General features: G+C 41.5%; 4 protein-coding genes across 4 annotated transcripts in view; 1 reads left to right on the forward strand and 3 right to left on the reverse strand.

Moving 5' to 3' along the window:
- Positions 1-2297: 2297 nt before the first annotated feature.
- Positions 2298-4649, reverse strand: LOC118426500 (XK-related protein 6-like). The gene has a single exon (XM_035835948.1). It carries the CDS (start codon positions 4597-4599, stop codon positions 3370-3372), a length of 1230 nt encoding a protein of 409 aa, XP_035691841.1. The 5' UTR covers positions 4600-4649; the 3' UTR covers positions 2298-3369.
- A 2129-nt stretch (positions 4650-6778) lies between these two features.
- On the reverse strand, positions 6779-14863 carry LOC118426613 (ATP-binding cassette sub-family B member 9-like). The gene is made up of 7 exons (XM_035836113.1): positions 14746-14863; positions 14456-14531; positions 13821-13949; positions 10273-10464; positions 9480-9653; positions 8460-8756; positions 6779-7265 (listed from the first exon to the last, which is right to left on the reverse strand). Exons 1-7 carry the CDS (start codon positions 14856-14858, stop codon positions 7059-7061), a joined length of 1188 nt encoding a protein of 395 aa, XP_035692006.1. The 5' UTR covers positions 14859-14863; the 3' UTR covers positions 6779-7058.
- Positions 14864-14884: 21 nt separating this feature from the next.
- On the reverse strand, positions 14885-18107 carry LOC118425354 (ATP-binding cassette sub-family B member 9-like). The gene is made up of 5 exons (XM_035834162.1): positions 17514-18107; positions 16735-16852; positions 15786-15916; positions 15240-15445; positions 14885-14902 (listed from the first exon to the last, which is right to left on the reverse strand). Exons 1-5 carry the CDS (start codon positions 18076-18078, stop codon positions 14885-14887), a joined length of 1038 nt encoding a protein of 345 aa, XP_035690055.1. The 5' UTR covers positions 18079-18107.
- A 6352-nt stretch (positions 18108-24459) lies between these two features.
- The window catches only part of LOC118425355, a 4504-nt gene continuing 1510 nt past the window's right edge, over positions 24460-27453 (forward strand). The window contains exons 1-2 of the mRNA XM_035834163.1: positions 24460-24753; positions 26727-26778. Of these exons, the coding sequence (XP_035690056.1) occupies positions 24510-24753; positions 26727-26778 (296 nt within the window). The 5' untranslated portion in view covers positions 24460-24509. The remainder of the gene's footprint in view (positions 24754-26726; positions 26779-27453) is intronic.

The following is a 27453-nucleotide window of genomic DNA, read 5'->3' on the forward strand; positions in this document are numbered from 1 at the left end:
CTCGTCAATCTCATGCCAGTCTGTCCTGGTGTCGCCACTTCCGATTGTGTGAGCAGCTGCATCTCTCGATTCATTATGGACTTCAGCCTGAGGGCCAGTTGGATTTTCAGGGGTTAGGGGAATGGGTAAACCCGAATGATCAGAGCTACGAAGCCCCCGCATGTTGTCTTCTCCTAGATGTGGACTGGCTGTTTGGCCGGTTTCGCTTTTAGGCTGGTGGTAGGGGTCATCAGTTGGAAGTGTAGAGGGTAGCTGAGCTCTCTCCGGTGACAGACTGGACATTTGTAGATTGACTGATTATGTAACGAAAAACGAAGTTTCATTACAGTGGTATGTACCAAAGTGCTGTATTATGTCATGGAAAAAATAATATCAGAGGTAATAAAAATGATGACGTCATCAATTTGGCCCCCAAAAAATCAGATTTAGAATTCTTTAATGCCCATCTATCAACATTCGTTATGGCTCCATTCTTTCTTAATTCATTGATAAGAAAACAGTGTAAGGTCAAAATGCCAATTTAGCCAACCGAGATACCTTAAAGTTTTGGATGTTGTGATTTAGATGAACTAGAAAGGGATTTGTCGGGTTAGCGGCCGATCCCACGGGCCGGCGGGGGTGTTGGAGGGACGCCCCCTATGCCCGGTAAACATACCATTTCCGGAGGAGCGTTCCCTAATAAAGGGAGGCACATCCCATTTCCAAGAGGAACGTCCCCTTGAACGTCGAGGAGTGTCCTCTTTTCTAGAGGAGTGTGCACATTCGTGAGGGATGTCCCCATTCGATTGGTCGGGGTGACCATGGCGGGGATATCATACCAGTCCTGTCCTGTCTGCAGGGCATACCACACCGTCACCATGGTGATGTTACCTAGAAACGTCAGCACGGTGTTCAACCAGAAAGTCCGCTGGTGTTCCATAGAAAAGGTCATGCTGAAGGTGTCCACCGCCATATATATAGGTTTCTGAATCATAAATCGCCATCTGTTATTACCATCATCTATCAACATATAAGTAACTGTCATTATCAGCCAGTGTACTCCAATGGGGAGGGCGATCCATGGTTTAAAGGCAGAGGCGAACAGCCCTACAGCTAGTACACGGGTACAGAGTTCTATCACTTTCCATAGGATGAGGAGGATGACATTTGTCACACATCCACAACTGAAAGTCCTGTATGTTCCCTTCATATTCATTAAGTACAAAAATGTGATCACGGCCTTGACCGCTGCCAGCAGTGATGTCACTATGGTAATGACCTTCAGGAAGCTGACCTGTTCACCTGTAGAGATGGTGTTTGTGTACATAAACTTCAAGGAGCATGCGCTGTCAAATGACTTAGATTGTTTAACCTGTCACTGTTGCAAAGTTCACATAGTTTGCTAACGCTGTGCATGTTTTACTCTGTCAGTGAACCTTGCCCACACTATCAGATAAGTGTTACTAAATGTTTATGTGTAATGTGGCAAAGTTTACCTGGATCTATTTCTGTTCTGTGTGCTCAGTGAAGGCGAACCTTGACCATTCTATCAGATATGTGTTGGTGAAGTTTTATGTACTGTACATGTATGCTATGTAGGGCTCAAAACCCTTTGTTCGGTTACTATGTAACAACATTACAAGTTATCAGAAATTTTATATGCAAATCAGGAGATTTTCTGCAAGAGCGTGCCTAAGACTTTGAATGTAGATGTCTTCTTGCTCAAAGCATTGTGATAGCAGATCACTGATGGGTATTTCAAGCCATGTCTTATGTTCAAATGAAAGTTAACCAAATATTAGCATGAAACTTCATTTTGTTGATTCTCTATACTATTAGATAAATGTGGGTAAAGTTTTATGTTACAATATGCCTGAGCTCAAGAAACATTTTCGGCTATCTGCAATGTTACAAAACATACATACATTCATACACACAAACGCTACCAAAAATATAACCTTCTCGGCAAAGGTAATAATCACACATTTTATCAGCAAAACACGAAACGTTTCTAGAAGTGCCCAAATCATTATTCTGCCTTCCCAGAAAGACAAGGCCTTAAATATATATATATATATATATATATATTTTATAGTAGGTTATGTGGATATTTCGAGCTCTGCTTTCTGTATTACATCTTAGCCAAACATTAGCACAAAACTTTGGATCATGACGAATATTGGTATGCACAAAACACGAGACTTTCACCATCATAATTTTTGTTTAGCATTGGGTTGTTTGAGGTTGTCAATGAAAAGTAAGAAAGTAACAGAAAACATTGCATTTCGTTATTCAAGATGTGTTGTTTCTTGAAACTCCTGATCAACCATTTACACGTACATTGTTAATGTAGGACCAAGTCTTTAATAATACCTTTCATATCTCCAGTCCATATTCAATAATATTTGAAGACCTTCTTTCTTTTACAACAGGTGAAATACTAAGTCTGCAAAATATTGAAAATATATTCAACCAAAAGCATATACAGAATTGTTTTACATAAACAAACATTGATACAAATCATGCATTTGTTTTCAATGGAGGCAAGCTTGCCCAATATCACCATATGGTTTGTGTCCTGTTTTGTTGTCCAATTTCATTGATATCGGATATCTCACACTTTCTTTTACATGTTATGGCAAAAAGAATTTGTAACATTTCTAGTATCCAGTAATAATGTGTAGGTTTTATTTTCTATTTACAAATTGTCATACACAATGTTGTAAGCCCGACCTATAGAGCATCACCTACAATATCAAAATGTACACGTAAATTGGTTGATTGTACTGTCATTGACGCAACAAGCAATAAAGTTTATAGAATTTTTTGCCACATGTCAGTTTAGATAAAGATCATTTATCAATTGGATCACGTAACATGCATGCTGTACAAGGAATATTCCAATGTCCATGTTTAACAACACTCAACTGAGCGTACTTGAGTACTCACAGGATGGGTCAATATGGCCTTGGAAGCTACATCTGTTAAGTTTGCGTGACTTTTTTTACTTAACAGTACTCAATATAAATCTAGAAATCAGTACCAACAGGACAAATAGTTACACAATAGTCATTACAAAACCATAACGTCACTAACAGTGGATTATTCATGGTCATATAATAACAATCATAGGTTACAAATTAGCAGTACAATACCACAGTACAAGAGCTTTTACTGACTATGTAACTTTAGGTCCCATACCTATTTGAAGATAGATCTAGCGTATTTTTCTCTAATCGGGATTTTGATTTTTTTTCCGTGGACTGTTAAGTGTTTCATTTGGTAGATCTGCATGTTGATACACATGTCTAGACACTATACTGTTCAAAGCAATGTTGTTGAGTGCTTTCTAAGCATCTTTTGGCAATGGAAATGTGGACCAGGGAGGTTCTACACACTGTTTATCTCTGTAGGTGTTCCAAGATTCGTAGCAGTCAATTCCTCCTGATCTGATGGTTTATCACAACAGAATTTCAGAGACTCTATCCTCCCTTTCAACACCATAAAGATAAAACAACACACAGCCGACACAACAGACCCCGCGACTACACTCACCAGGACCCCCATATGAAACCAGTTGAAGTCCTGTTCTGTCCTCAGGTTGTACCAGACTGTCACCATGGCGATGTTACTTAGCAACGTCAGCATTGTGTGCAGCCAAAGTGTGATGGTGTCGAGGTATGAAATAACTAACACACTGAAGGTTTCAACGACAATATTCACAATTGTATTAGAAATACCAATTGATTTATAGGCATCGTTGCCTTTGCTCAGTGCAACATACACAAAGGCCGCTGCCATTATCAGGAAATGCCCTACAATCGGAATGACAGCCCATGCTCTGAAGGCACCCACAAACAGTCCCACGGCCAGTACACGAGAGCTCAATTCTGTCGATCTCCATAAAACTCTGAAAAGAAACTGTAACGTATATCGACATGTAGACATCTGATTTTTGTCTATCCTACTCATGTGATATCTTGCAACCACAGTCTTCACTGCTGATAGCAGAGATATCACCATGGAGATTATTTTCAGAACACTGACCTGTTCACCCGTGGAGCCAATAATGTATATCTGTAGATACAGTTGAGGGATGCTCTCAATCAGGGTTTCTACATAGTGTATAAAGGAAAAGCCGTTCTCCACTTGTTTTTCCACATCTACACCCCTCAATATTAGGCAGAAGAGATCGAAATACCGAAATAACACGCCTAACTGCAGTATTCGAGCTACCGTTTTAACACTACATGTAAATGTATCAATATCATCGTTATCATCATCATCAGTTCTTTCATCTTCATGGATTTTATCGAAAAAATAATCTGTTGTCGCCATACTTGTCATAATTGATGATACAATCACGAACCCTAGTGTCCAGCCAAACCAGCCACGATCCCCGCTGTTATAGTACTGAACTGCCAGCATCAAGTCTGTAATGACATCAGACAGGTACAGGCCCAGTGGGAACAGCACAAAGCGAAATATTTGCACAGGCTTGGAGTTCCAGATTGACCCGAGGCAACTTGCTTGATCAGTCTTATCTTCTTCTTGACTACTACCGTGTTCGTTAGGCACTGATGGAGCAGTAACCGTCGACTGGTCAGCTGTTTCCGCCATAGTTTTCTCGCCTTTTTTGGTGTTGGTAGACGAAGGAGGTGGCGAAGAGATTGGCACAGACTTGTACCTAAATATTAGGGAAAAGCAAGTTATTGAAAGAGAGTAATCGTGGTGATGACTTCCTGGCTTCCTGAAAGTTGTTGTCTGATTGAGTCTATAACATCTACATCCATGTACGTTAAAGTTAAAGTTGCCCGTACATCAGTAACAGATGCGTAGGGGTGGCGCCCATCTCCATTTCTGTAGCCCTTGGGCCACACATGTGCAAGCCACTACAGCAGGGGGCTGGTCCGCAGGTAGTGATGTGTGTTTAACTTCCATACTCTTCCTCATTAGTGCTGAGTGCTAAGCAGAGAAAGCAGCATGTACCATTTTTAAAGTCTTTGGTATGACTCGGCCGGGGATCGAACTCACGACCCACCGAACGCAAGGCGAACACTCTAACCACTAGGCCATCCATGTACGTGCAGTTACATTAACCTTAAAACGGTCGTAACATGTCTTAAGATCTCAGACAGTCTTATTTAATATGTGTACGATTCATTGCCATATAATGTTTTTGCGATCACCGTTGCTATAATGATGATGTTGCAAAAACTAACACATGATATCGCGTTTTAGGAGCCACCAAGTTTCTCAAAGGAACACAAAGAAATGTGTAACGTTACCTTTGATAGACAGTAATGAGCAAAAAGACAGTTGACTGGATATCTGCAAACTGTGGAATGGGCTGGTGTTGGGCTGAGTTCAGACTCAAGTCCTCAGTGCCACGTAGGCAGAACTAACAGGGTAAGCAAACCTGCTGTTTGTGAACTTCAGGGAGCATGCGCTGTCATATGACTTGTGTTGATTCTTATGTTGAACTTTGTACAGTTACTACTCGTATCACCAAGGTTGTTCGTCATGCAACAAAATCTAAATTTACTGCCATACATACAAGCATAGGTTTGGTAAGATGTAACGTTAGGAATTTGTATCGAATGGTTTATTTATTCAACAATTGACAACAATCACACTTTCAGTCATACGGCGGTGAAAATACATGAATTATCTATACAATTGTCGTGCACAGTATAAAAATTGTAATTCTAAAATGCAGAGGGTAGGATTAGGCAATTATCATATCCGGTTATTTACAGTATGGGAAAACCTAATCATGTTATGAACGATAATTACAAATATTACGTTTAAAAAATTCCACATCCAAAAAATTTGAAAAATGTAACGTTACAAATTTATGTGTATTTCTCATTTTCTGTATCTGTGACAGAAATCGGACGTTATTCTACGTTTTATTCCAGTATCTCCTATGCAATACATTTAGTTGCAGAGACAGTACACTTTGACATTGGACTCATAGAGGGTGCCGTACTGACTCCTCTAGTCGGCCTACTCCCCTAGCATACTATTCCATCTATCTGTTCAATTCCTAATATTTGACCAGCGATCCGAGGAGCCTGGTAGAGACTACTACTACTAATTTGCCTGAAGAAAATTCATGCTAAGATTAAAAGGGAATTTAGGTAAAGATGTTATCACTGTGCATGGACGTTAGTGTTGCTTTTTCTCACGGTTTAAATGTTTACTCCGTGATCGTAAACGATTGGAAAGTGGTTGATCATCATCATTATCGCTGGACGAACTGTCCGCAGTTGAAGACGCACTCTCTCCACAAAAGTAGTTATCTCCTCTTGACGAGTCTTCAGATACTGTGTGGGGAGATGTGCCCAGCTGGCGGCGTACCATCTTCGCGTAGACCCCATCTGTGAGTCAGGAAGGACATGAGGGCGTTAGATGGAGGTCCCGTGTTTGGAGAGAGCGAGCCACACCCCAAGGACGCACAAAAACCGCCACACCTATCGAAAAGAGTACGAGTAGGGGACCTTCCCGGTGTGAGTAGATCAAATCTTACAGTCGGTATATAGGCTACAAAATCTTCAGAAAATTGAAGTCGGTAGCCTCAAACTAAAGAAGAAAGAAGTAGAGGGTAGTAGACCCAGTATACAATGCATGAAGAAGTAGTTACTATGCTATTTGTGCCAGTTTGAAAGTCAGGAAGGATAGGAGGGTGGTAGACCCTACAATGCATGCAGAACCAGTGTTACTGTGCTTTTCGTGCCAGTTTGAGTCAATATTAGAAGGATATGAGGGTTGTAGACCCACTATGCAATGCATGCAGAACCAGTGTTGCTATGCTATTCCTGCCCGTTTGTGAGTCAGGAAGGGTATGAGGGCGGTAGACCCAGTATACAATGCATGCAGTACTAGACGTTTCGGTGGCCGTCTGTCACCTTCTTCAGGGCAATTCTGACTGGTTCACATTGTACTGCGGGACAGGTGTTGCTGCTCACACGTATTTACATATGTACAGGCGGCTTTATGTAAGTGAAGAAGGCGACAAACGGTCACCAAAACGTCGGTGAGAATAAAGCATTGGTTGTGTAAAAAGAGTCTCCTTATTATTTTGTTATTCCTGCCAGTTTGTGAGTCAGGAATGATATAGCATAGGTAGACCCACTATGTAGTATGAGCTGGTCGTGCCGCCCCTGCTCCACTACCATCCCCTTGTCGATGACGATGATACGGTCAGCCTTCTCCACTGTGCTCAGGCGGTGGGCGACGACGATGACCGTCTGTCCACGTAGGTTTTGGGTCGCTTGTTGGACCTGTAGACGAAAGAACATGGCAGTCATCTTAAAACGACTTTTGTCTTTACAGATTGAAGTGAAACTTTATTGCAAGCCAATTGTATATAGGATGCAATGATGACCGTCCTTCCGCGCAGGTTTTGGGTCGCTTGTTGGACCTGTAGACGAGAGAACATAGCAGTCATCTTAAAACGCCTTTTGTCTTTACAGATTGAAGAAGAGGAAAAACTTTATTGGAAGATACGATGATGTCCGTCTGTCCGTGCAGGTTTTGGGTCGCTTGTTGGACCTGTAGACGAGAGAACATAGCAGTCATCTTAAAACGACTTCTGTCTTTACAGATTGAAGTGAAACTTTCTTGCAAGCCAATTGTATATAGGATGCAATGATGACCGTCCTTCCGCGCAGGTTTTGGGTCGCTTGTTGGACCTGTAGACGAGAGAACATAGCAGTCATCTTAAAACGACTTCTGTCTTTACAGATTGAAGTGAAACTTTCTTGCAAGCCAATTGTATATAGGATGCAATGATGACCGTCCTTCCGCGCAGGTTTTGGGTCGCTTGTTGGACCTGTAGACGAGAGAACATAGCAGTCATCTTAAAACGCCTCTGTCTTTACAGATTGAAGAAGAAGAAAAACTATATTGCAAGACAATTGTGATGATGATGATGATGATGATGATGACCTTCTGTCCGCGCAGGTTTTGGGTCGCTTGTTGAACCTTTAGACGAAATAGAAAATAGGTTACATAGACGAGTCTAGTGGTTAAAATGCAGTACAAACAAGGATAAGGTTTGGCTCCGCCATCCAATACCGTTCAAGACACACTGGACCACTACCCCAAAAGGCTAATCGGAACTACCTCTACCTGAGGCGGGTTAAGGTGCCTTCTACGCATCGTCTAAGTGTAATTTGAACCAGTCCTTTGTGATTTGCTTGTAAGACTCTTGAATATGCATTCCAATATGCATTCCAAATGGGGAAGGAATCTCCCGAGCAGCCCTCGTAACCCCTGCTTGCCTATTGTCAGTTTCTGACCTAAGGCGAAGAGATGCTGTTACAGTTATAATGTAACCCGTAGCCTCGGAGTGGCCCTCAGGTTTTCAAAATGACCTCTCTCTCTCTTTCTCTCTCTCTCTCTATATATGTATGTGTGTGTGTGTGTGTGTGTGCGTGCGTTCGTGAGTGTGTTACGTTACTGATCAGGCGCACCAACTGTTCGCTCTCTGCATCCAAAGCACTGGTTGCCTCGTCCAGTAGCAGCACCGCTGGTTTCCTGATCAGCGCCCGGGCGATCGCCACCCTCTGCTTCTGCCCCCCGGACAGCTGTATCCCCTTCTCCCCAGTCCCTGTCTCGTACCCCTCTGGAAGCTCCGTGATGAACTCATGGGCGTTGGCCTGCCTAGCAACGCGCTGCACCTCCTCCAAGCTGCAGTTGTCCAGGGCATAGGAGATGTTGTCTTTGATGGAGCGGGCAAACAGCACCGGCTCTTGCCCAACTAAAGCCACCTATTAAAACGACATCAAATCCACACAGACACTTTTTAATCCCTGATTTTATCCCATATTGATAACTAAAGCTTGTCCAGTGTTTAAGAAACAATTGATCTTAGCTCGATGATATTAGATCGAGTTGTGAAAAGCTTCCCACTGCTACAGTGTCAAATACAAACCTCAATGTAACATTACGTATTATGATACACCTGTTCTATGTTTTAAAGTAGCCTGTTGCAGATGTAACATGATATAGCTGTTGTGAAGCCCACGTCACAAATCAAGAACTGAGCTCGACCGATGTGTGTCGGCGAGCTCCAACAGGGCATCTTCGGCCAAAGTAAGGCCGACGTCCTGGCGACTGCTGTGGCTTCGGGTCATTTGTGACGGGGCAGATCTTCAGCACAAAAATTACGGTCGACGCTCGGGTGATTTTGAAATTCGGCTGGTGCTCGCTTGTATCATGAATCAGGTTTTATAAGGATGGATATCTTAAATAACCAAAAACCTCTATGCATTAAAAGAACTCAATGTAACTTTTGCACTCTGAAATGGCGAAAACGATTGCAACTTTGTCAGTGACAGTGTCTCTACAATGTAGCTTCAGCACTTAATCCATGTGGTACAAAAATTGTAGTATGGGTACCTATCATCCACCGGCTCAATAATTCCGCTTGCTATTCTGTACAATATCCCCTCATACTAAAATCAGGCATGAATGATAATAATAAGACTCACCTTTCGGTGTAGAAACTTGTGATCATACGCCATGATGGGGTTACCGTCTAGCAGCACTTGGCCTGACGTGGTCTCATAGAAGCGTTCCAGCAGGTTGACACAGGTGCTCTTCCCACTGCCACTTGGGCCGACCAGGGCAACAACTTCGCCGGGAGACACCTGGAAGGAGACATCCTGGAGCAGAAATGGTAACATAAAACTTTGAAACACTGGTAGAATCTCGTGCCTCGTTTCACTACGTTTCCTTCGAAAAGTTCTTCATACGTTTCCAATTCGTAAGTGTTTGAGAAATGAGCTTCGAAGCTATGCTATATCTAAAAACTTGGGGACAAGTTATAAAGCCAGCCTGAAGCCAGCCGTCCTGTTATGCAATGGTTCCATCTGCACCAGCGTCCGTAAGGGATATCGATGTAGCTGCGGCCGGACTGTGAACCCACAAATTTGTCCCAGTGGCCGTGGACTGCCGGATACCGCGGGGGTACCTCACTACTTCTTGCCTGGTCCGGGTTGATTCTTTACAGTGATCATGAGTTAGCAAATCTGGGGGTCCTGCCGTGCCCCCAAAATAGCCCGGTATTTTCAGGCTGCCTCACGGGGCCAAGCCCGAAAGTGCAGAAAAGTTGCCCGTAAGCTAGCCGGGCCCCCTTTTTTTTTCAAATGGGCCGTATCATGAAATAGAGCCGCCCTCAAGACGACTACTTACATGTAGGTGAGGTAGCTAATCATCTATCACGGGTGGAATTCATTCTAACAAGCCTTAGCAATGATAGAAAGATTTAAGAACATGCATTACCTTTAGGACAGGTACCCGCTGTCTGGAGGGGTATGACATCCACACGTTCCTGAACTCGATGTGTCCTTCCAGTTTCCAAGGTGCCAGCCGACCGCCACGTTTTACTTCCGGTTCACGGTCTATGTATTCGATGACTTTCTGGCACGTGCCCACGGCCTCCATCAGCTTTGCGTATACTTGGATCGTCAGTTTCTGTCGCATGATCATCAGTTAAAAATGAGAGATTGACACGTAGATTTTTTATTAGACATTCACAGGGTTGTACTATAGGGGTCCTATAGTTGTCCAAACCCTCAACACTAGGGGTGGGTACCGGTACGATGTACCGGTACAAGACCGTCTTTTCTTGTTGGACCGGTCCGGAAAATACGGACCTGAATAAAAATCAATAGACCGGATGCTGGACCGATTCGAAAATGAACAGATTATACTGTCAGGCGTTCACGTGTTTTGTGGATTACAGGTACAAGAAAATAACAAAAGCGAAGAAGTTCAATACCCAATTAATTGTTGTTACTTTTTTGCCTTGCCGCCGCAGGCGGCATGGCCTTGTAGCCACTATTTTCTTGGTTGGTTCAATGGTTCCATGGTTCCATGGTTCCATGGTTCAATGGTTCAAGCAATGTTAACCCAGCCCTTCCAAAGGCCCTTCCCAGTTCTCTTTCTCGAGGACAAACTTACGGCTTAGGCGACTAACAGTACATACCCGTCAATCTTTATACCTCCCTTTTACGCATTTGATAACAGTTGTGGTCGGTACTGAAAGCCTCTTAACATCTGGTTACATCGAATGAATGAAGCGTTCGTATGGTAATATTTCAAATCCATTGAAGTAAATATATAATCAAGTGAATTATCTCGCATAATAATTTGCATTACCTATTCATAAAGATGAAATAAATGCCTAATTAGACCAATGAATTGCATGTGAATATATAAGTAGGCAATGACGTCATCGAAACGTCTCAAGAACGTTTGACTAGGTATTTCAACGCTACCACGAAAACCCTCTGCCGTACGCTGTTTTCCCCGACGATCGCCCCGATTTGGCCGGGCGGCGGCGCCGCGCGATCCAAACGCGCCAAATTTTGGGCCGCGTGCCCCTCAGAAACGGAGGATATGTGACTGAAGCGGCACAAATAGAACCTTTTTTGACGCTATGGATGAAGAATTTCAAGGTAAAATACTTGATACAATTTGTAGTGTTTGGGGGAGGGGGGCATGTTGAAGAAAATGTGCTTTTGAACAATTTTTTCTCAAGTCAATCCCAGCAATATAATTTCTATGCAGTGTTTCTTTATCCATGTTTTAGTCATGAAACTTACATGTATGTAAAATGTTTCTTAGTAATTTTTTCTTATTAGTTTATTGCTTTCTTTAGCATATTTTACATATGGATCATTGATTGGCCTGTTGTGTGCTACTAGTATTTCTTTTCACTTGTTGAACTTGAGGTACCATGGTAACTTGAGGTACCTACAGGGTATGCCCAATTTTTAAGAAAATCTCAATTGTATTTTCAATGTCATCGTTACTGTTGGTGTGAATCATCCCTTGCCTCGTTCCAAGACTAAAATACCATTTTGTATTTTTTTCACTTGTTGAACTTGAGGCACCGTGCCCCCTGATATGGGTCAGCCGGGTAACCTATGCCCAAATTTTTCAAAACACTAATGGCATTTTTGTTAACGTGAAAAATTTGTGCAACCAGAATGTGTATTCTTTGTCAGATTGTGCCAAGGGTTTTTCTGGTGTAGCAGAAATCATAAATATGTACTTACCTGCAATATTATACTCTTGTCTCTACTATCAGCCAGGTTCCTACCGACCGGGCGAGGTTGTCGCAGTTGGTACTGAGATTCAGTCGCAGAAGATGGCTCAGAAACAGTGACACTTACCTCCTTCCATCTTGTTGCAGGTATTTATCTACTTAATCAATGATAATAAGTTAATCTATTCCTTACCCCAACTTGCCTTTCTTTCTTTATTGAATTCTTCATTTCATTATTGGATCATTCTGAATCTTTCGTCACAAGAAAGAAAGAAGTCATAAGAAAGATGATGATGTAGATGAACATCAGACGTGGTACTGGAGTAGGTCGTCATCCCCTCAGATGGAAGAACATTATCACCATGATGGTAGACATGTTAATCATGAAACTCAAATAATTTTGTTTTTCAGGTGGAGTGTAGATTGCACCAAGTACCAGATGTAGCTGATATAAGACTGGAGAGCGGAGCGGAGATATTGAATGGTAGAGGTCAAACATAATGTTGACAAGTTGTGCAGCCAGTGCTATTAGCATTAAGTTTGTTAAAGAATACTGTTGCTACCAGTAACCACAGAAAATGATGAGTAAGCCTGTTGTTTTTGTAAAAAGTAGTTTACATTGCATTATACTATTTATAGTATTGATTAAATAAGGAGAAGTTCATGTACCTGCAAGTACATCAAAGAAATCTGTGTCGATTGTATGTATCCTGAAGACTGAGCCTTTGACCTTGAAAAATGTTGAACTTGTCCTAATAAATTTAGTGTTTACACAATGTCTACCTATTGATATTTTATCTCTTATTAGTACAAACATCTGTCTTCTATATTTTATTACAAATGTATCTAAGTGTAAAGTTGTACTGTTGATACAGTGTAACATCATGGCTCAACATGAAAATAATGCGACATATTCACACACTTACCTTTCACCTTGACCAAGTTGACCTTGTTATAAGGCAATTAATATTGCTGATATTCTATAGATGTGACATTGTTGGTAATATAAGATACCATAATGTTGTGTACATTGCAAAAGTATATGAAGTATGATATTTAATCTTCTACAATGCGACTCAACTGGTGCAAAAAACACCATTGACTGTAACCCAAAATGTGAACTTTTAAACCCAAATTTACTTATTTCTTAAAGAATAAGGTAAGATGACAATTATTGTGTGAAAGGACACCAGTGGGTGCTGCATACATCGACCCTGTGTAAAAGCATAATAAAATGCCATGAATGTTCAGAACTCTGTGGAGTGATTCTATGTAGTACATATTACGGGTAAATAAGATAAAACAAGCTTTGCAGCCTTTACTTACCTTTTCATCACCCCTCAAAAAAGGTATTTTTTTTATTTTCATCGTTTATCGCGCAGCCGGCCATATCTGAGGGTAGGTTTGGGCAACTTTGTGGAGCCATATCTCAGCAACCGTTCAAGCCATTCGCTTCATCTAAAAAGCATTTTACTCCTCTTGGTTAGCTCTTTCAGAAACAGTAAAAACAGTCATTGTATTGTGTTTTTGCCAAGGCACAGCATTTTGCCTTGCCGGGCTTGAAGTGCTGACCTACTTTTTCCTGACGATATCCCTAACACGCGGCAAGGCACAACTTTTTTAAAAAGATTTCTTGTTTATATTTATCTTTCTGTTTTTCTTGTCAATTATCTACCATTTTGTTATAATAGCGGCGCCAATATATACATGTTTTAACTTCGGTGGGCCGCTATCTGTATTTTGCTTATGCATGTTTGTTCCATAAAAAACGACTTACTTCCATTGATCCCCTGAGACGGTTCACGTACAGGAAAAAGGACACCAGGTTACCTCCGGTCATCTTGTGGGCCATCACAAGATGGCCGCCGTAGTACAAGGTCAGCACGAACAGGACAAGGTCAAATGCCTGAAGCACAATAGAAAGTCTAAGTGCTTACATGTCTTCATGTCTGTAGTGATCATCAATGTCTATATGGTTCTACCAATGCTTGTCCGCAGCCCCACAACATTACAAAACAGTAAGGTAGAGAGAAATGAACTGTATAAGGTTATACAAAACCTATTTCCTTATTTCATACACCTAAGTTCTGTGGCAAAATTCATATTCCTAATGCAACTAGACAAACCATGGATCATAAAACCCTGTGGTGGCTCCCCACGCATAACTTCCCCACGTAACACGCAAATTATTTCCCCTATAGCCAGCGTACTCGGTCTGGTAGAGACTCCATTGGCCAAGCAACAGCAACTGACTGGAAATTGATCATAACGGTCTTTGTTTTTCTTTATTTGTACGTGTCTATTCAATTATCATGACGTTTACATGAATACAAGCATTATTGTCGTAGATATGCCAATAAAGACTTACTTGTAATGTAAAGTCATGAACGCTCATTGATCCCAGAGACTTACGTGTTCGGCAAATGTGAAGCTCCCAAACAGCAAGGCCTTCCGGATGTGCAGTTTGTACGTGTCATTCAGTCGCTCGCTGGGAGTTTAAGTTAAAAAAACGCATTGTTAGTGACTATACTTTTTTTCACATATTACTGGAAAAACGCCATTGCTTGTAAATAAATAATCCCAGAGAGAGAGAGAGAGAGAGAGGGAGAGAGAGAGGGGGAGATAGAGAGAGAACGAGAAAGAAAAAAGAGAGAGACAAGTAATAGCGGACTCTCTCTTAACAAAATGCTCTACTCATTCACCTGTATCTCGCGCACTCTCTGCTCTCGTTCGCGAAGCTGCGGACCGTTCTAATGTTGGCACACGTCTCGTCAGCAACCTCATTGGCCCTGGCAAAAGACGTCTGGATGTCCATGGCAACTTCCTGCATGAGACAATACATCAAAACGCGTTAAAGGTCTTTATAAATGCTCATTGCTTTAGTATTCGTATTACTTTAGACAATATTGTAACCATTTTTTAATGATACGGGTTATATTGAGTTGTCGATGCTGCAGTTGACTTATATAATTTTTCCTGGAGTCCGGGTGATTTGTAGAGAATCACCAACTCTAGACGGAAGGATTTGTACCGTCGCACGTGTGGTGGGTTCTTTAAAGTGCGTGGGGTGTGGCTCTCCCCATACACGGGACCGTCATTTAACATCCTATCCGAGGGACGGCCTTGTCGCAGCTAGGTACTCATTTTCACCTAAGTAAAGTGAGGAAGCTTTAAGTGTCTTTCCCAATGTCGTTACCTTAAGATATTCTCCAAACACCCTGGTGACCACAGCAACAGCAGGCAGCATGATAAGAGCCAGGATAGACAGTCTCCAGGACAACTTCAACATGAACGCCACAATGCCGACCACACGCACGGTACTCGCACAGAGAACTTTGACATGGTTGACAAATACCTCGGTGGTGACGGTTGTGTCCGCACTGAGGCGAGAGATTAGTTCACCTGAGCAAGAAATCGATGAATGAATGTTTTTTTTTTAAGTTAATGGTTTGAACGATTAAAAAAACTAAGCATGAGCTACAGATCATAAGGAAATAAATTGAAATTATAGAATTATCTGTAAGCAAATGCCAAGGAAATACAGAAAACCAAAGGAATGGATACAAACAAATCAGGTGAAAGTAGCGCTTAACAAGGTATATTACTTAAATTCCATATGATTATCCAAGTAATGACTAATCATACATGAAAATCAAGAAACAGGGAAACAACAAACCAGGAGTAAATAGACACCTTCTCCTATCTAAAACAATGTTTTCGGGAAAAACAACTAAGTTTTCACCAGTTTTGACGCTGTCGAAGAATCCGATCTCCTGGCTAGTGATGGACCGGAACAGCAGGTTTCGGACTCGGATGTTCAGCTTTATTTTGGTGATCTCGAATAATCCAGTACGCATGCCATAACAGACTGCACTGCAGGGGTCAGAACAAGACATGTGGACAGACAAATCATCTCATGTCTTGTTGACACAAAGCTAACAGAGTATTGAAAACTGTTGACAAATGCAGAAACTTTCGTGGTGGTTTCATGTTTCCGGTTTTCGCGGTGGCCGCTTCACCGCGATCTTAAAACCACCGCGAGCATTTTTCCATGGCAGTAAGAGACTACAGTGCATAGCTCTATCACAAACTTAAAACCACTGCGAAAAGTTCCTTTTCCCATTACCGTGAAATTAGATCCCCCTTGAAATTAAATGCATTAAACAGTATTCGCCCTGGACTACTCTCCAAGCAGAAGTTGATGGGAAAAATCGTGACCTTTTCCTTATATGCCGTTTCTGTCTGCCATAAAAATGCCAGGAAAAGATGACTGGGAGAAAAAGCTGACAGTTAGAGACGGTATATGAGGAAAACGTCACGATTCCCCCCATTAACCTAAGTTTGGAGAGTACTGTTAATGCATTTAAGTTCGCTGGGATTTACTTTGGCGGTAGAGGGAAAATGGAGATTTCGTGGTAGCGCCATGATCTAAAGTGGCTATTTCACTGGACGTTAGTGGCGTTGCTGTGTTCTTAATTTTAATGGGAATATCACGCAAAACCTACAAGTATGACCGCGTAAAGACGAAATGATAAATAAAGAGTAATCTTTATGGCTGAAATAGTTTAGCGCTGTGCATTTGCAAAATCGCTCGTGTTGCCTGGATAAAGGAGTAGTGATGTATTGTATTAATTGCATATAATTACATGTATTGTGTCGATGGTCATGGTGTTCATCTGACTTGCCCTTACCTAATGGCCGTTAAGATAGACATGAGAACGATGGCGTGGGTGAACTTGTCCCGGGACGTTTCTATTTTGGCTATCCCGTCAATCACCATGCCGGTGTAGTAAGGGATGAAAGTGTCGCCTGGAAACATGTGTATAGGAAGGGGGCAACGTTATGATACTTACACGTTAAAACTGTGTTGAATAATCATTGGTACCTTCCAAAGTACATTAGGGCTGTCGTGATTACGTAAAGACATTCTTTCTCGTTGCTAGGTGCCTTCGTCAAGGTATTTGGTTACCGGGAGTTCGAGGCTCCGAACGGAATACGGGTTCAGTTCGAATTTAGGTCGGATCGAACGTGTTCGAACAAGTTTCGAATTCGGCTGGACATTATCTGCTACTGGACTTTTTCAGCCCAACTTTACACATCCTGATTCTGACGATTTCGAAGAGTTTAAGCTATGTACAGTGCCTCCTCACACATGTAAACGGCACACTCTTAACATAATATAATCGTATCAATTAAGCCTATGAGCAAAGGGCTCATTTTCTCTAGGCTGTGTTTTTCATCTTTGTGAAACTTCAACGATTTAAGATAATGAAAACTCCGCGATTTTTCTTTTATCCAGGGAGATCCCTGGTGTACTTAGCCTCTGTACCATCCAGGTAGTAGTTCGCTCCCATGTTCGCTTCTGCTACAGAACTTCTGCTATGAACGCCGGAGCGAACGTTGTTTTTTCCCCGGATGGTACCCAGGCTATGGTGTACTTATATTGGACTGAAATCAAAGTGGTACTTACTTACGGCTCCTCCGATCAGGAAGGACATCCCTGCAAGGAAGTACGGGATGACAGGTTTGGCATAGATGATCAGCTTTTTCAGTGAGGAGGAGTTTGATTCGCACTTCACTTTCCTCCCCAGCAATATCTCGGCTTCTTCGGCCATCGCTTTCCTCGTGTTCACACTTACGTGAGAAAGTAAGGCCCAGTTGATGTAGAATACAGCGGAGCCGACGATACTGCCGACAAACGTACCCCAGAACCACGGCGTGTGGGGGAACTTCACTTCCCCTTCTGAGTAGAGCAGCAGCTTGACAAAGGTGTACGCACACGTGACAGCTGGTAGGATACCGATCCACGAAGTGGTAAGTTTGATTCTGGTGTTGCAGAGTACGACTAAAACAGCTCCCAACATCACACACGTTCTCAACGCCGCGAGGACCCACATGTCCAACAAAGAGGTGAAGATGCTGAAGCCGTTGATGTCGTTTTTGAACGTGCTCAGGTCCCCGCCTTTCACGTAGGCTATGGTGTTCAGGGCGAGGTCAGCTAAGGACAGCATGATGATAGCAGCAACTGTCATCATCTTTTCTGTTTGTTGTCGTTTGGGGCTGAAAGCACGAATAAGAATACGGTTATAGAGTCCATTCCAAGACACCGTGCGGATGTTTGTGGCCATTGTTTAGAATTGATTTTAAAGATTTGTAATTATATGTCTAGGACATTTGATACTTCAGAAATATTTCTAACACTGTTTCAACTTTATAAATATTTCCCTGGTCCTGTAAAACTTTGGAAATATTCATCGTGTGGAATTGGATACTTCTAATGGTTTCTAAATAATGATAACAGCATTCTACCTTTATTTACCATTTTCTACCATTTTTTGTAAATGGTTCAGTGGGCTGGGAAGATAGCAATTCACACATCCTTGCAAAGTATGGTTGGGTGCCATGCAACAATGGCCCACCACAAAGGATCCACCAGTGCCCAGCAGTGAAATCTAAAAATATACAGATACAACAATGGGGCTTACTTTTATGGGGGCAATAAACTAATTTAACCATTTGGCGAGGTTTACCATTTTTTGTAAATATTTGTAAACATCAAATAATCACACAGAGGTTTCACAATTATTCTAAATAAAGATATTTTTGTACAGTTACTTTCAAAATGTTTCTAGAATATTCAAAGGAATTCAAATATATGAGTACTTTCTCAGTCAATTTTTTAAAAATAATTTAATTATTGCGGCTCAGATATTCTTTTATTAAAAATAATTCAGACTAATTATAAATATCGCCTAAAAACCCTCATGGTGTCTTGGAATGGACTCTAGCAACAATATCAATAACAATAACAATATAGCAATATTCTGGGGCCGTCCTACACGTGGCATACAGTTCTGTCTCTGTAAGACGCCAGTGGAGGAGAGGGTGGAGAAGGAAGTGCACACCCCTCATTCACCTTAACCCTCAAACACCCGAGTGGGGTCCATTTGGACCCCAGGCGTAAATTTTGAAGTACCATTTGAACATTTTTTATCTGACGAAAAAATCCTTCCGTGACTTTGTCAATCAACCAATATCTTTTATACCTTCTACTAAGTTTTTATGAAGATTGGTACAATACTGTGGAAGCTATAAAGAAAGTCCGTGATCAGTCCGTCTGGGGTCCAAACGGACCCCAGCCAAAAAGTGCAGGTTTTGAAACAAACTTTTGAGTCTAACTCCCTAACTACTTACTCTATCACTACCAAACTTTCAGAGAATAGTAAACATGTACAACTAAATCCTCCTTAAAATTTCTGTGTCATCACCATATAATATGGCGAAATTATGACGTCATTTAGCTTATAAGTTCGGTCATGTTGGATTTTGACTAATGACGTCATGAAATCAGCATAAATTATAAATTTTGAATCATGAAAATAGCATTAAACTTCATAGAATTTTATTGTTTCTAAGAAAACAAGCATGGTTTACCAAAAAACCTTGTTTGAATCGAAATTGGAAATTTTTTGCAAAATATGCCTGTCAGATATCCGTTGCCATGGCAACCCTAAATAATGATAAATTTACTTTATGGACAAAAATATTTTGCTAACAATATTTTGTGATATATTACCAAGTTTCATAGCTTTAGCCCTAACCGTTCATGAGTTATGCGACATAAAGCTTGCTGAGGGCCTCAAAATTCCCCTCTCTGGTCATAATGGGTTTAGTGCAAAACATGGTCCTTCTGATCTTTTGCATAAATTATGATAATGAGGAGAAATTAGCAACACTTTAACATGTCAATATATTCCTCTTACATTGACGAAGCAATGTATGCACAATGATCACCGATAGGGATTGGAACTGAGATTTTATGAACAAAACATTTTGGGGTCCGCTTGGACCCCACTCGGTCATTTTAGTCGCAAAAAAAGGTCGGGTGCTTGAGGGTTAAAAAGTCGTGCAGGCCAGGCAGATGGGCTGCCTTACAACCCACCCTGTCTGCTTACCATTGTCTCCCGACACAGATGGATGCCAATAGAATAGCAACAGTTGTGATGATGTGCTTTTCGTATGTACACAAAAGTAAAAGTTTTCACGATTATGTGTGGGTAGCGGTATAAAATCGTTCTTTTTATTAGACCGCTCCGAAAAAAAACGGTCCTGAAAAAAATCATTGGACATGATTTTGGATCGAGTAGAAAATGACCATATTATATCAGCTGGGGTTCACACGTTTCAGCAATTATCGTTCTAAGAAAATAACAAGTCAAGAGCGAAGTAGGGTAGAGTTTATAGTCATCTCTGTCAAGTTTCTACTGTCAAAGCTACAGAGTTTGTATAAGGGTTCTAAACGCCAGTGAGACTTACAGTCAGATACTCCACCAAATACTAGTAGATCCATTTGTAGAAAATTGTTTTGAGCATAGCGTACTAGTATTCACAAGTTTTCATAGAAAATTAGGTCCAGGTTCAGGGACCTGATCCTCTGGACCTGAACCACCTCAATATGTGTACCTGAATTTTCTGTACCAGTAACCACCCCTATTCACGATGCATACAAAAATTAGTATTTGCAGCTAATATACATCTAATATACTGGGGAGGCTGTTGTTGGTTGCGAATTCGGTGTTGCAACCAAGGGGGAAGATTTAGTGGATGTGACAAATATTTGAAAGTTCGGGGTCGTGGCTCGAGCAAGTGAACCTCATCGGAGAATTTGCCGTGGAAATAGCGCTGGAGTAGCGTTGGGCTTGCCAAGTTGTTGATGGCGAACAGGTACACTCAACAAGATTCCGTAAGGCTTAGCGCTTTTGTACTCTCTTGGGACAGGTTATGGAGTTTTGGGCAGCTACAGCCCAGCAGATGTTACATCAATAATAAAGTTAATTGCAAATTCTTGCCCGTGTGCCTGCGCTAATTGCAGGTACAAAGAGAGATGCAAACAGTGTAAAAACAATGCAAGTGTCACAAGTGTCTACTCTAGTCTAAAACTATTAAAAGCTAACTCTAGATCCTAGGTTATTGGGTTCGACTCCTTTTTCAGTGGAAGACAAAAGACCCCACCTTTTCTATTATGTTTGGGTTTTGTGATGTTAGAAGGAGAATTGTTTTCTTTTTGTCAGTGAATGTAAAGAAGTTTGGGTGGAATTCTATTTTGATGCCCTTTCTACTCTACTCATACCTTTACTTCAAGGCGAAGAGGATCAAACAGCAATCTATAATGAAACATGGATAGCAGATCTTAACAAAATGCACAAAAAGACGAAGACGAACCAAACCGGCTCATCTGCTTGGATCTATGCAAATTAGACTCTACAAGTCTACAAGACGAACATTGTTGAAAAGACTCCGAGATATATTACGTCATAGTGCATCCACTAATCTTTTCTTTGAAACATACAACATGTATTACCAAGGCATGACAAGATATATCATTATAGTACTACACTCCTTTCGATCTTACCTGGTTTTTAAGTCTTGCTATAGCTAGTGAATCTCGCAGTCCGAAGAATGCACCCAAAAGGTCTAAGGTGTTGTCTTTTGTCGTCTGTCCGGTTTTACCAGTCGCAGCCCGATGGCAGACAAAGTTTTGCCTGCACGTAAAGTTCCACGGCGTGTCTGCGTACTCCAAAAGCCGCCCGGTTCCGTACAAGTTCGTACGGAGGCGGTAGTTATAACCACTTACGGATCCCAAAAGATTCACACGTTTGGCACGTAGACAGCACGTATTTGCACGTACGACGGGTTGTGCCCTTAGCTTAAGGGTTGCTTAGACATCCCCAGAGTTTTCTTTTATATATTATAGTATGATACGCTTTTCGATCTTACCTGCAGCTGGGTGTCAGGTCATGCTTGTAAATATCACAGTTTAAGCGGCATCCAGAAGATCTATACTGTCTCTTGCCGTCCGTCCGGTTTTCCAGGGATCAGTTTTCATGGGTCAAAGGTTATGGACACATACTTATTCAAGACGCCTAAGGCTCGTTTCACACTTATAGTTTTAACTGTAGTACTACACATCGTAGGCCCATTTTACACTTATAGTTTGTGTGTGTGTAGTACTACACATCGTAGGCCCATTTTACACTTATAGTTTGTGTGTGTGTAGTACTACACATCGTAGGCCCATTTCACACTTATAGTTTGTGTGTGCTGTACACACATCGTAGGCCCATTTTACACTTATAGTTTGTGTGTGTTGTACACACATCGTAGGCCCATTTTACACTTATAGTTTTTGTGTGTTGTACTACACATCGTAGGCCCATTTTACACTTATAGTTTGTGTGTGTAGTACTACACATCGTAGGCCCATTTTACACTTATAGTTTGTGTGTGTAGTACTACACATCGTACGCCCAATTTACACTTATAGTTTTAACTGCAGTACTACACATCGAAGTCAACTAGAATTTTTTGGGGGGTGTAAACAGAAATGATGTGTAATCTACAATTATAGTAGTCTAGTAATGCCCAGTTTACACTTGTAGTTTTAACTGTAGTACTACACATCGTAGTCTACTACTGAGAACAGAACTCGCTTAATATGCTGTTGTCACTAAAACTGCTGGCATCCAAAGGGACAAATGGGAGAAAAAAAAGTACCGTATAAACTCAAATTAACTCAATGAACAATTGAGCTAATCTTTAGATCGTGATGACAAAGAAGGCAAGATTCTACAATATTCACAGGTTCATTGTACTGGGAAGATTCCCCTAGCCCCTTTCTCCACGGATTGTGCAACCCCTCCAGTAGCGTGCATGCAAAATAAGATCTACGTTACATTTGCAAACCGGAGCCCGGCCTGGCAGCTGGAACAAAAAGTATGATATAAAAGAAACCAAACTATAAAGGACGCAAAGAGAGTAGTCGTGGGCGACATTTGTGTGTATTTTTTTTTTACTTAACGCTATTCATTTCTATTTTGCTTCCACAAACAGCCCGGTGGATACGAACCCATGCACAAATTTGACTGCCGGATATCGGGGGGCACTCCAAGGTGCTCCCCACGGGTAGGTCAAGGCGTCTATTTGTTACCGGGTCCCGGGTTCATTTTAAGTCCGTCTTAAATTCAACCCGGTGCCCGACCCAGTTCTAAAATACACCGAGAGCCACAAGGTGTCCCACAGGCCCACGTAGGGATCACGCCCGAAAGTACAAAAAACTGCCCTGTAGTAGGGCCCATTTTCAACTGGATCCTAAGCCTTAAGCAACTAAAACTAAGCAACAAACTAAGCAACTAAAACAACAGGAGCTAATTGACTCATTTCCATTAACTATGTCTTAGCCTTGCTATCCTTTGGCTTTGAAATCCAATTGTCTTCAGCTTGACTTTGCCTTACCTTTGTTTTCTTTGGAATCCAAATTGTCTTCAGTCTGAATTGTCTTACAACGTTTCCTATTGGACATCTGAAATTGTCTTCATTCATAGTTATAGTATAAAAGACCTGTTTCTTCCAGATCACTTCAGTGTCACTGACGAAGGACAGTGGATACGATCTGAAACGTCTGACCGTTTCCAAAACCATATCCGGTTGTTTGAGTAACTACTTTTTGGTGTAACCTTAGCCTAAGCAGCACCATCCGGGATTCCCACTTTTTGTGCTTGAGTCGGGGTCACTGACCACTGGACCACGCGCGCTGCTTCAAGAAGGATCAACGAGTGACCAATATGTCCGGAGTCAGACCAATTCATCGTTCCTGAAATACTAGACTAATTCATTAGATCAGGCGTGGCTCGGCTAGAAACGGGTAAGACTTTGTGTCATGATTATGAATGAACGTATACGAAGAGATGAATGAAAAGTACGCATATCTTTTATCAAGATTTGACATCAAGATAAACAATATGTTAAGACCGTGAACTCAATCTCTACAACAGGATTAAGGTACGTTTGGAGATGACTTCCGGACGTTTCTAGTGACGTCACTCACTCTTCTTCTGCTAGCGTTATAGAATGAACTGCAAGAATAAACAAATACAATAATACAACAAGTAGTTTGCGCACTCATACTATAAAAGTAAGCCAGTTTTACCTCCGAAAATGTTACATTTAATGCTAAACGCTAAAAGCGTGCTTTAACTAGAAGTATCATCTGTGGCGATTAATTCACCATGAATCGAGACGAAGAATAAAAGCATAATCTATGTATTTGGGTTAATCCATTCCAATACCCCATAACCTTCCCTTATATAATTGCAACTGAACAGTTCATCGATACAAACTGAAAAATTGAAAGTACTTTTACTTACTGTATTGATAATCACAAGAACGTTATCACATATGAGTATATATTTAAAAAAAATAAAAATTCTACCAAACTTTCAAGTAAAAAGACTTATAATGTTGTCGACTAGATACATCAAATGAGTGTGAGGGCTAGGGGGGCTTGAACACGAATCGCCACTATAAATATCGTTTCAATACAATTAGCATCAGAACATCATAGACAGTCACATAAGGGCATCAGTCCTGAGCAATTCTCCATTTTTTCTCTCTCCTCATTGCGATCACCATGATGTTTCCCACCAAAGTCACTCTCATCCTTATCATCATCACCGTAGGTTTCCCTCCCCTCTCGGTACAGTCTGACCGTCCGACCGACGCCCGTCCTGACGGCGCCTCCCCCGGAGCCATGCGGTACGTGTTCCCGGCCTGGCTGCCCGGGGTGACCGTCACGCCCGCCGAGGACGTGCAGTTTCTGATGGAGAGCCTGGCCCGCGCTACGAACTTTAGGAAAAACCTGGTCACAGATTTCGGTAAGGCCTGTATTTAATCATCCTTTGCAGTTACAAAATAACATGAAAGGGGACCAAAAATAGTGCAGAAAAGTATAAAATATGGTCACAGGAAAAACCTGGTCACAGATTTCGGTAAGGCGTTCATGTGATAATAGTTTAATGTACATTCTTGCCCAAGGGCTAATTGGCTTTTTGCGGTTACAAATTAAAGTAGCATGAATGGGGACCAAAAATAGTGCAGAAAAGTATAGAATATGTCTCTAGTCTAGTCTAGTCTAGTCTAGTCTAGTCTAGTCTAGTCTAGTCTAGTCTAGTCTAGTCTAGTCTAGTCTAGTCTAGTCTAGTGTTGCCTACGTTACGAGCTTTAGGAAAAACCTGGTCACAGATTTCGGTAAGGTCTGTATCTAATCATCCTGTGTTGCACATTTTTGCCCGAGGGCTAAAAGTAACATCAAAGGGGACCAAAAATAGTGCAGAAAAGTATGAAATATGGTCACAGGAAAAACCTGGTCACAGATTTCGGTAAGACACCCTTTCTAAACTTCAAGCAGATCCTACGGTAGCATAAGATAGTATCAAAAGCTGGCAGAAGATGGAGTGAAGCCGGCTTAGGAGTTTGTTGCGCTGCGAACATCAGGAAAAACTTGGTCTCAGATTTCGGTAAGGCCTGTATGTAATAATAGTTAATTGCACATTTTTGCACGAGGGCTAATTGCAGTTATAACTATATATAAGTGACATGAATGGAGACCGAAAATAGTGCAGAAAAGTATGAAATATGTCTACTCTAGTTTAGTCTAGTCCGCACTTCGGACACCCGGAAAAACCTGGGCTCAGATTTCGGTACGGCCTGTATGTGATAATCCTTTGTTGCACATTCTTGCTAATTTCAGCAACAAAGTAACACGAAGGGGACCGAAAATAGTGCAGAAAAGTATAAATAATGTCTTCTTTAGTCTGGTCTAGCCCGCGCAGCGAACATCAGGAAAAACCTGTGTGGTAATGCCTGTATGTAATATTAGTTTATTGCAAGTTCTTGCCCAAGGGCTAATTGCTGTTACAAAGTAACATGAATGGGGACCAAAATTAGTGCAGAAAAGTATAGAATATGTTTACTCTAGTCTAGTCTAAGTCCGCGCTTCGGAAAAACCTGGTCACAGATTTCGGTAAGACCCCTTTCCAACTTCAAGCATATCATACGGTAGCATAAGATAGTATCAAAAGCTGGCAGAGAAGTGAAGCCGGCTTAGAAGTGTGTTTCGCTACCGGGTAAATGGACATCTTTTGTCTGACTACACTCCTTGGCCAGTTTGGCCAATCTTATGCCATTGTAAGATCTGCTTGGAGATTAGCCCTTTCCACTAGACGGCGCGCCGGCGATCGCGTTGCGCTCTTACTGCGAGCTAATACGTATGTTTGTAACCTTCGATTTCATACTAGGTACTAGTATACTATACAGAACGTAAAAGTGTGACTCAAAATACTACAAACCTCGCAAACGGCAATCTTATGTAAACGCCGTCACAAAACAATAAATTTAAAGGTACACTTGAAACTAGCGGTGGTGACCAGTAATATGAATAACACCGTTTTTGTGTGTCTTTTTGGGACAGGTCCAAAAAAAAAACGTTCAAAAAATTACAAGAGCGAAGTAGGGTAGAGTTTCTACAATCAAACTTACAGAGTTTACATGAAAATAAAACGCCAGTGGGAGTCGGATACTCCGCCAAATAAGTTCCTTGTAAGTTGTAGAAGCTTAGACCATTTTTCAGGATCGCTCATTCACAAGTTCTCACAGACGATTAGGTTGACAGGTTCTGACCGGGACCTGGTCCTCTGGACCTGCACCGTACCTGCACCATTCTGTACCGGTACCCACCCCTACTTGAAACAGAAGATGTCTTTCGAAAAAAAAATGACCATTGGTTGTGAGCTAATTGATCCGTTGGTCCTTTGTGACTTTTTCTGAGTATCTCCGTCTCTCTCTGTAGAAGTTGCAGACTGCTACACCAAAGGGGACGACATGCCGGAATACACGACCAAGTACGTACTGATATTACAATATGGTGCTTCTTCTTCTTGTTCCTTTCTTACAATATGTAACTACAGCATAGATAAAACATTTCTGGAGAAGTAGTTGTGGCTAAATCACTTCTTTGGATAGTTTTAAAGAACGCTTGTAGATAGATGTGCAGAAGTTAGGTGTGACGGATCGTTCAGTGTAATATAACCAGCTGCTGCCGCGCCGCGTGCCTGCGAAGCTGGTGTGTTACGCCGAAGGGCGGTTATACCGGCTATATAGATACAGATACAGATACAGATACAGATACAGATACAGATACAGATACAGATACAGATACAGCATACACAATGTAGTTAAAACAGCTTTCAAAAATGCTTTGTGGGCACTAGATTAAATTTCCTATGATGAGGAATAAAAGCACTATGATATTTTACCGGAAAGCGAATTGAAGATTCCTAGAAAAACCTTATAAAATCTTGCACAGAAACTGAAACCATGCTGAACATATCAAGAAATCCACGAAATCGTCTTTCGTGAGGGACGTAATACGGGGGTCCCGTACGCGTGTTAGGCTTAGGTCACATTCCCAGACCGGGGCCCGACCGGACAACTATTCGACCAAAGAATAATACAAAAGATATCAAAGTATACAAAATGTCAACATAAGATCATGGGCATAATTTGGGAATATTTCT

Source organism: Branchiostoma floridae, chromosome 11 (assembly GCF_000003815.2).
Source record: "Branchiostoma floridae strain S238N-H82 chromosome 11, Bfl_VNyyK, whole genome shotgun sequence".
Classification (NCBI taxonomy): domain Eukaryota; kingdom Metazoa; phylum Chordata; class Leptocardii; order Amphioxiformes; family Branchiostomatidae; genus Branchiostoma; species Branchiostoma floridae.

What these genes read in the sequence shown, in the direction of transcription:
- LOC118426500 (XM_035835948.1), bottom strand. Translation starts at nt 4,599, where the DNA reads ATGGCGGAAACAGCTGACCAGTCGACGGTTACTGCTCCATCAGTGCCT.
- LOC118426613 (XM_035836113.1), bottom strand. Translation starts at nt 14,858, where the DNA reads ATGGACATCCAGACGTCTTTTGCCAGGGCCAATGAGGTTGCTGACGAG. An exon ending in AGCGGGTACCTGTCCTAAAG is followed by an intron (nt 9,654 to 10,272) that starts GTAATGCATGTT and finishes TTTCTGCTCCAG; the next exon opens with GATGTCTCCTTCCAGGTGTC. An exon ending in ATGCAGAGAGCGAACAGTTG is followed by an intron (nt 7,266 to 8,459) that starts GTGCGCCTGATC and finishes TTTCGTCTACAG; the next exon opens with GTCCAACAAGCGACCCAAAA.
- LOC118425354 (XM_035834162.1), bottom strand. Translation starts at nt 18,078, where the DNA reads ATGATGACAGTTGCTGCTATCATCATGCTGTCCTTAGCTGACCTCGCC. An exon ending in TCTATCTTAACGGCCATTAG is followed by an intron (nt 15,917 to 16,734) that starts GTAAGGGCAAGT and finishes TGACCCCTGCAG; the next exon opens with TGCAGTCTGTTATGGCATGC. An exon ending in CTTCGACAGCGTCAAAACTG is followed by an intron (nt 15,446 to 15,785) that starts GTGAAAACTTAG and finishes TTTCTTGCTCAG; the next exon opens with GTGAACTAATCTCTCGCCTC.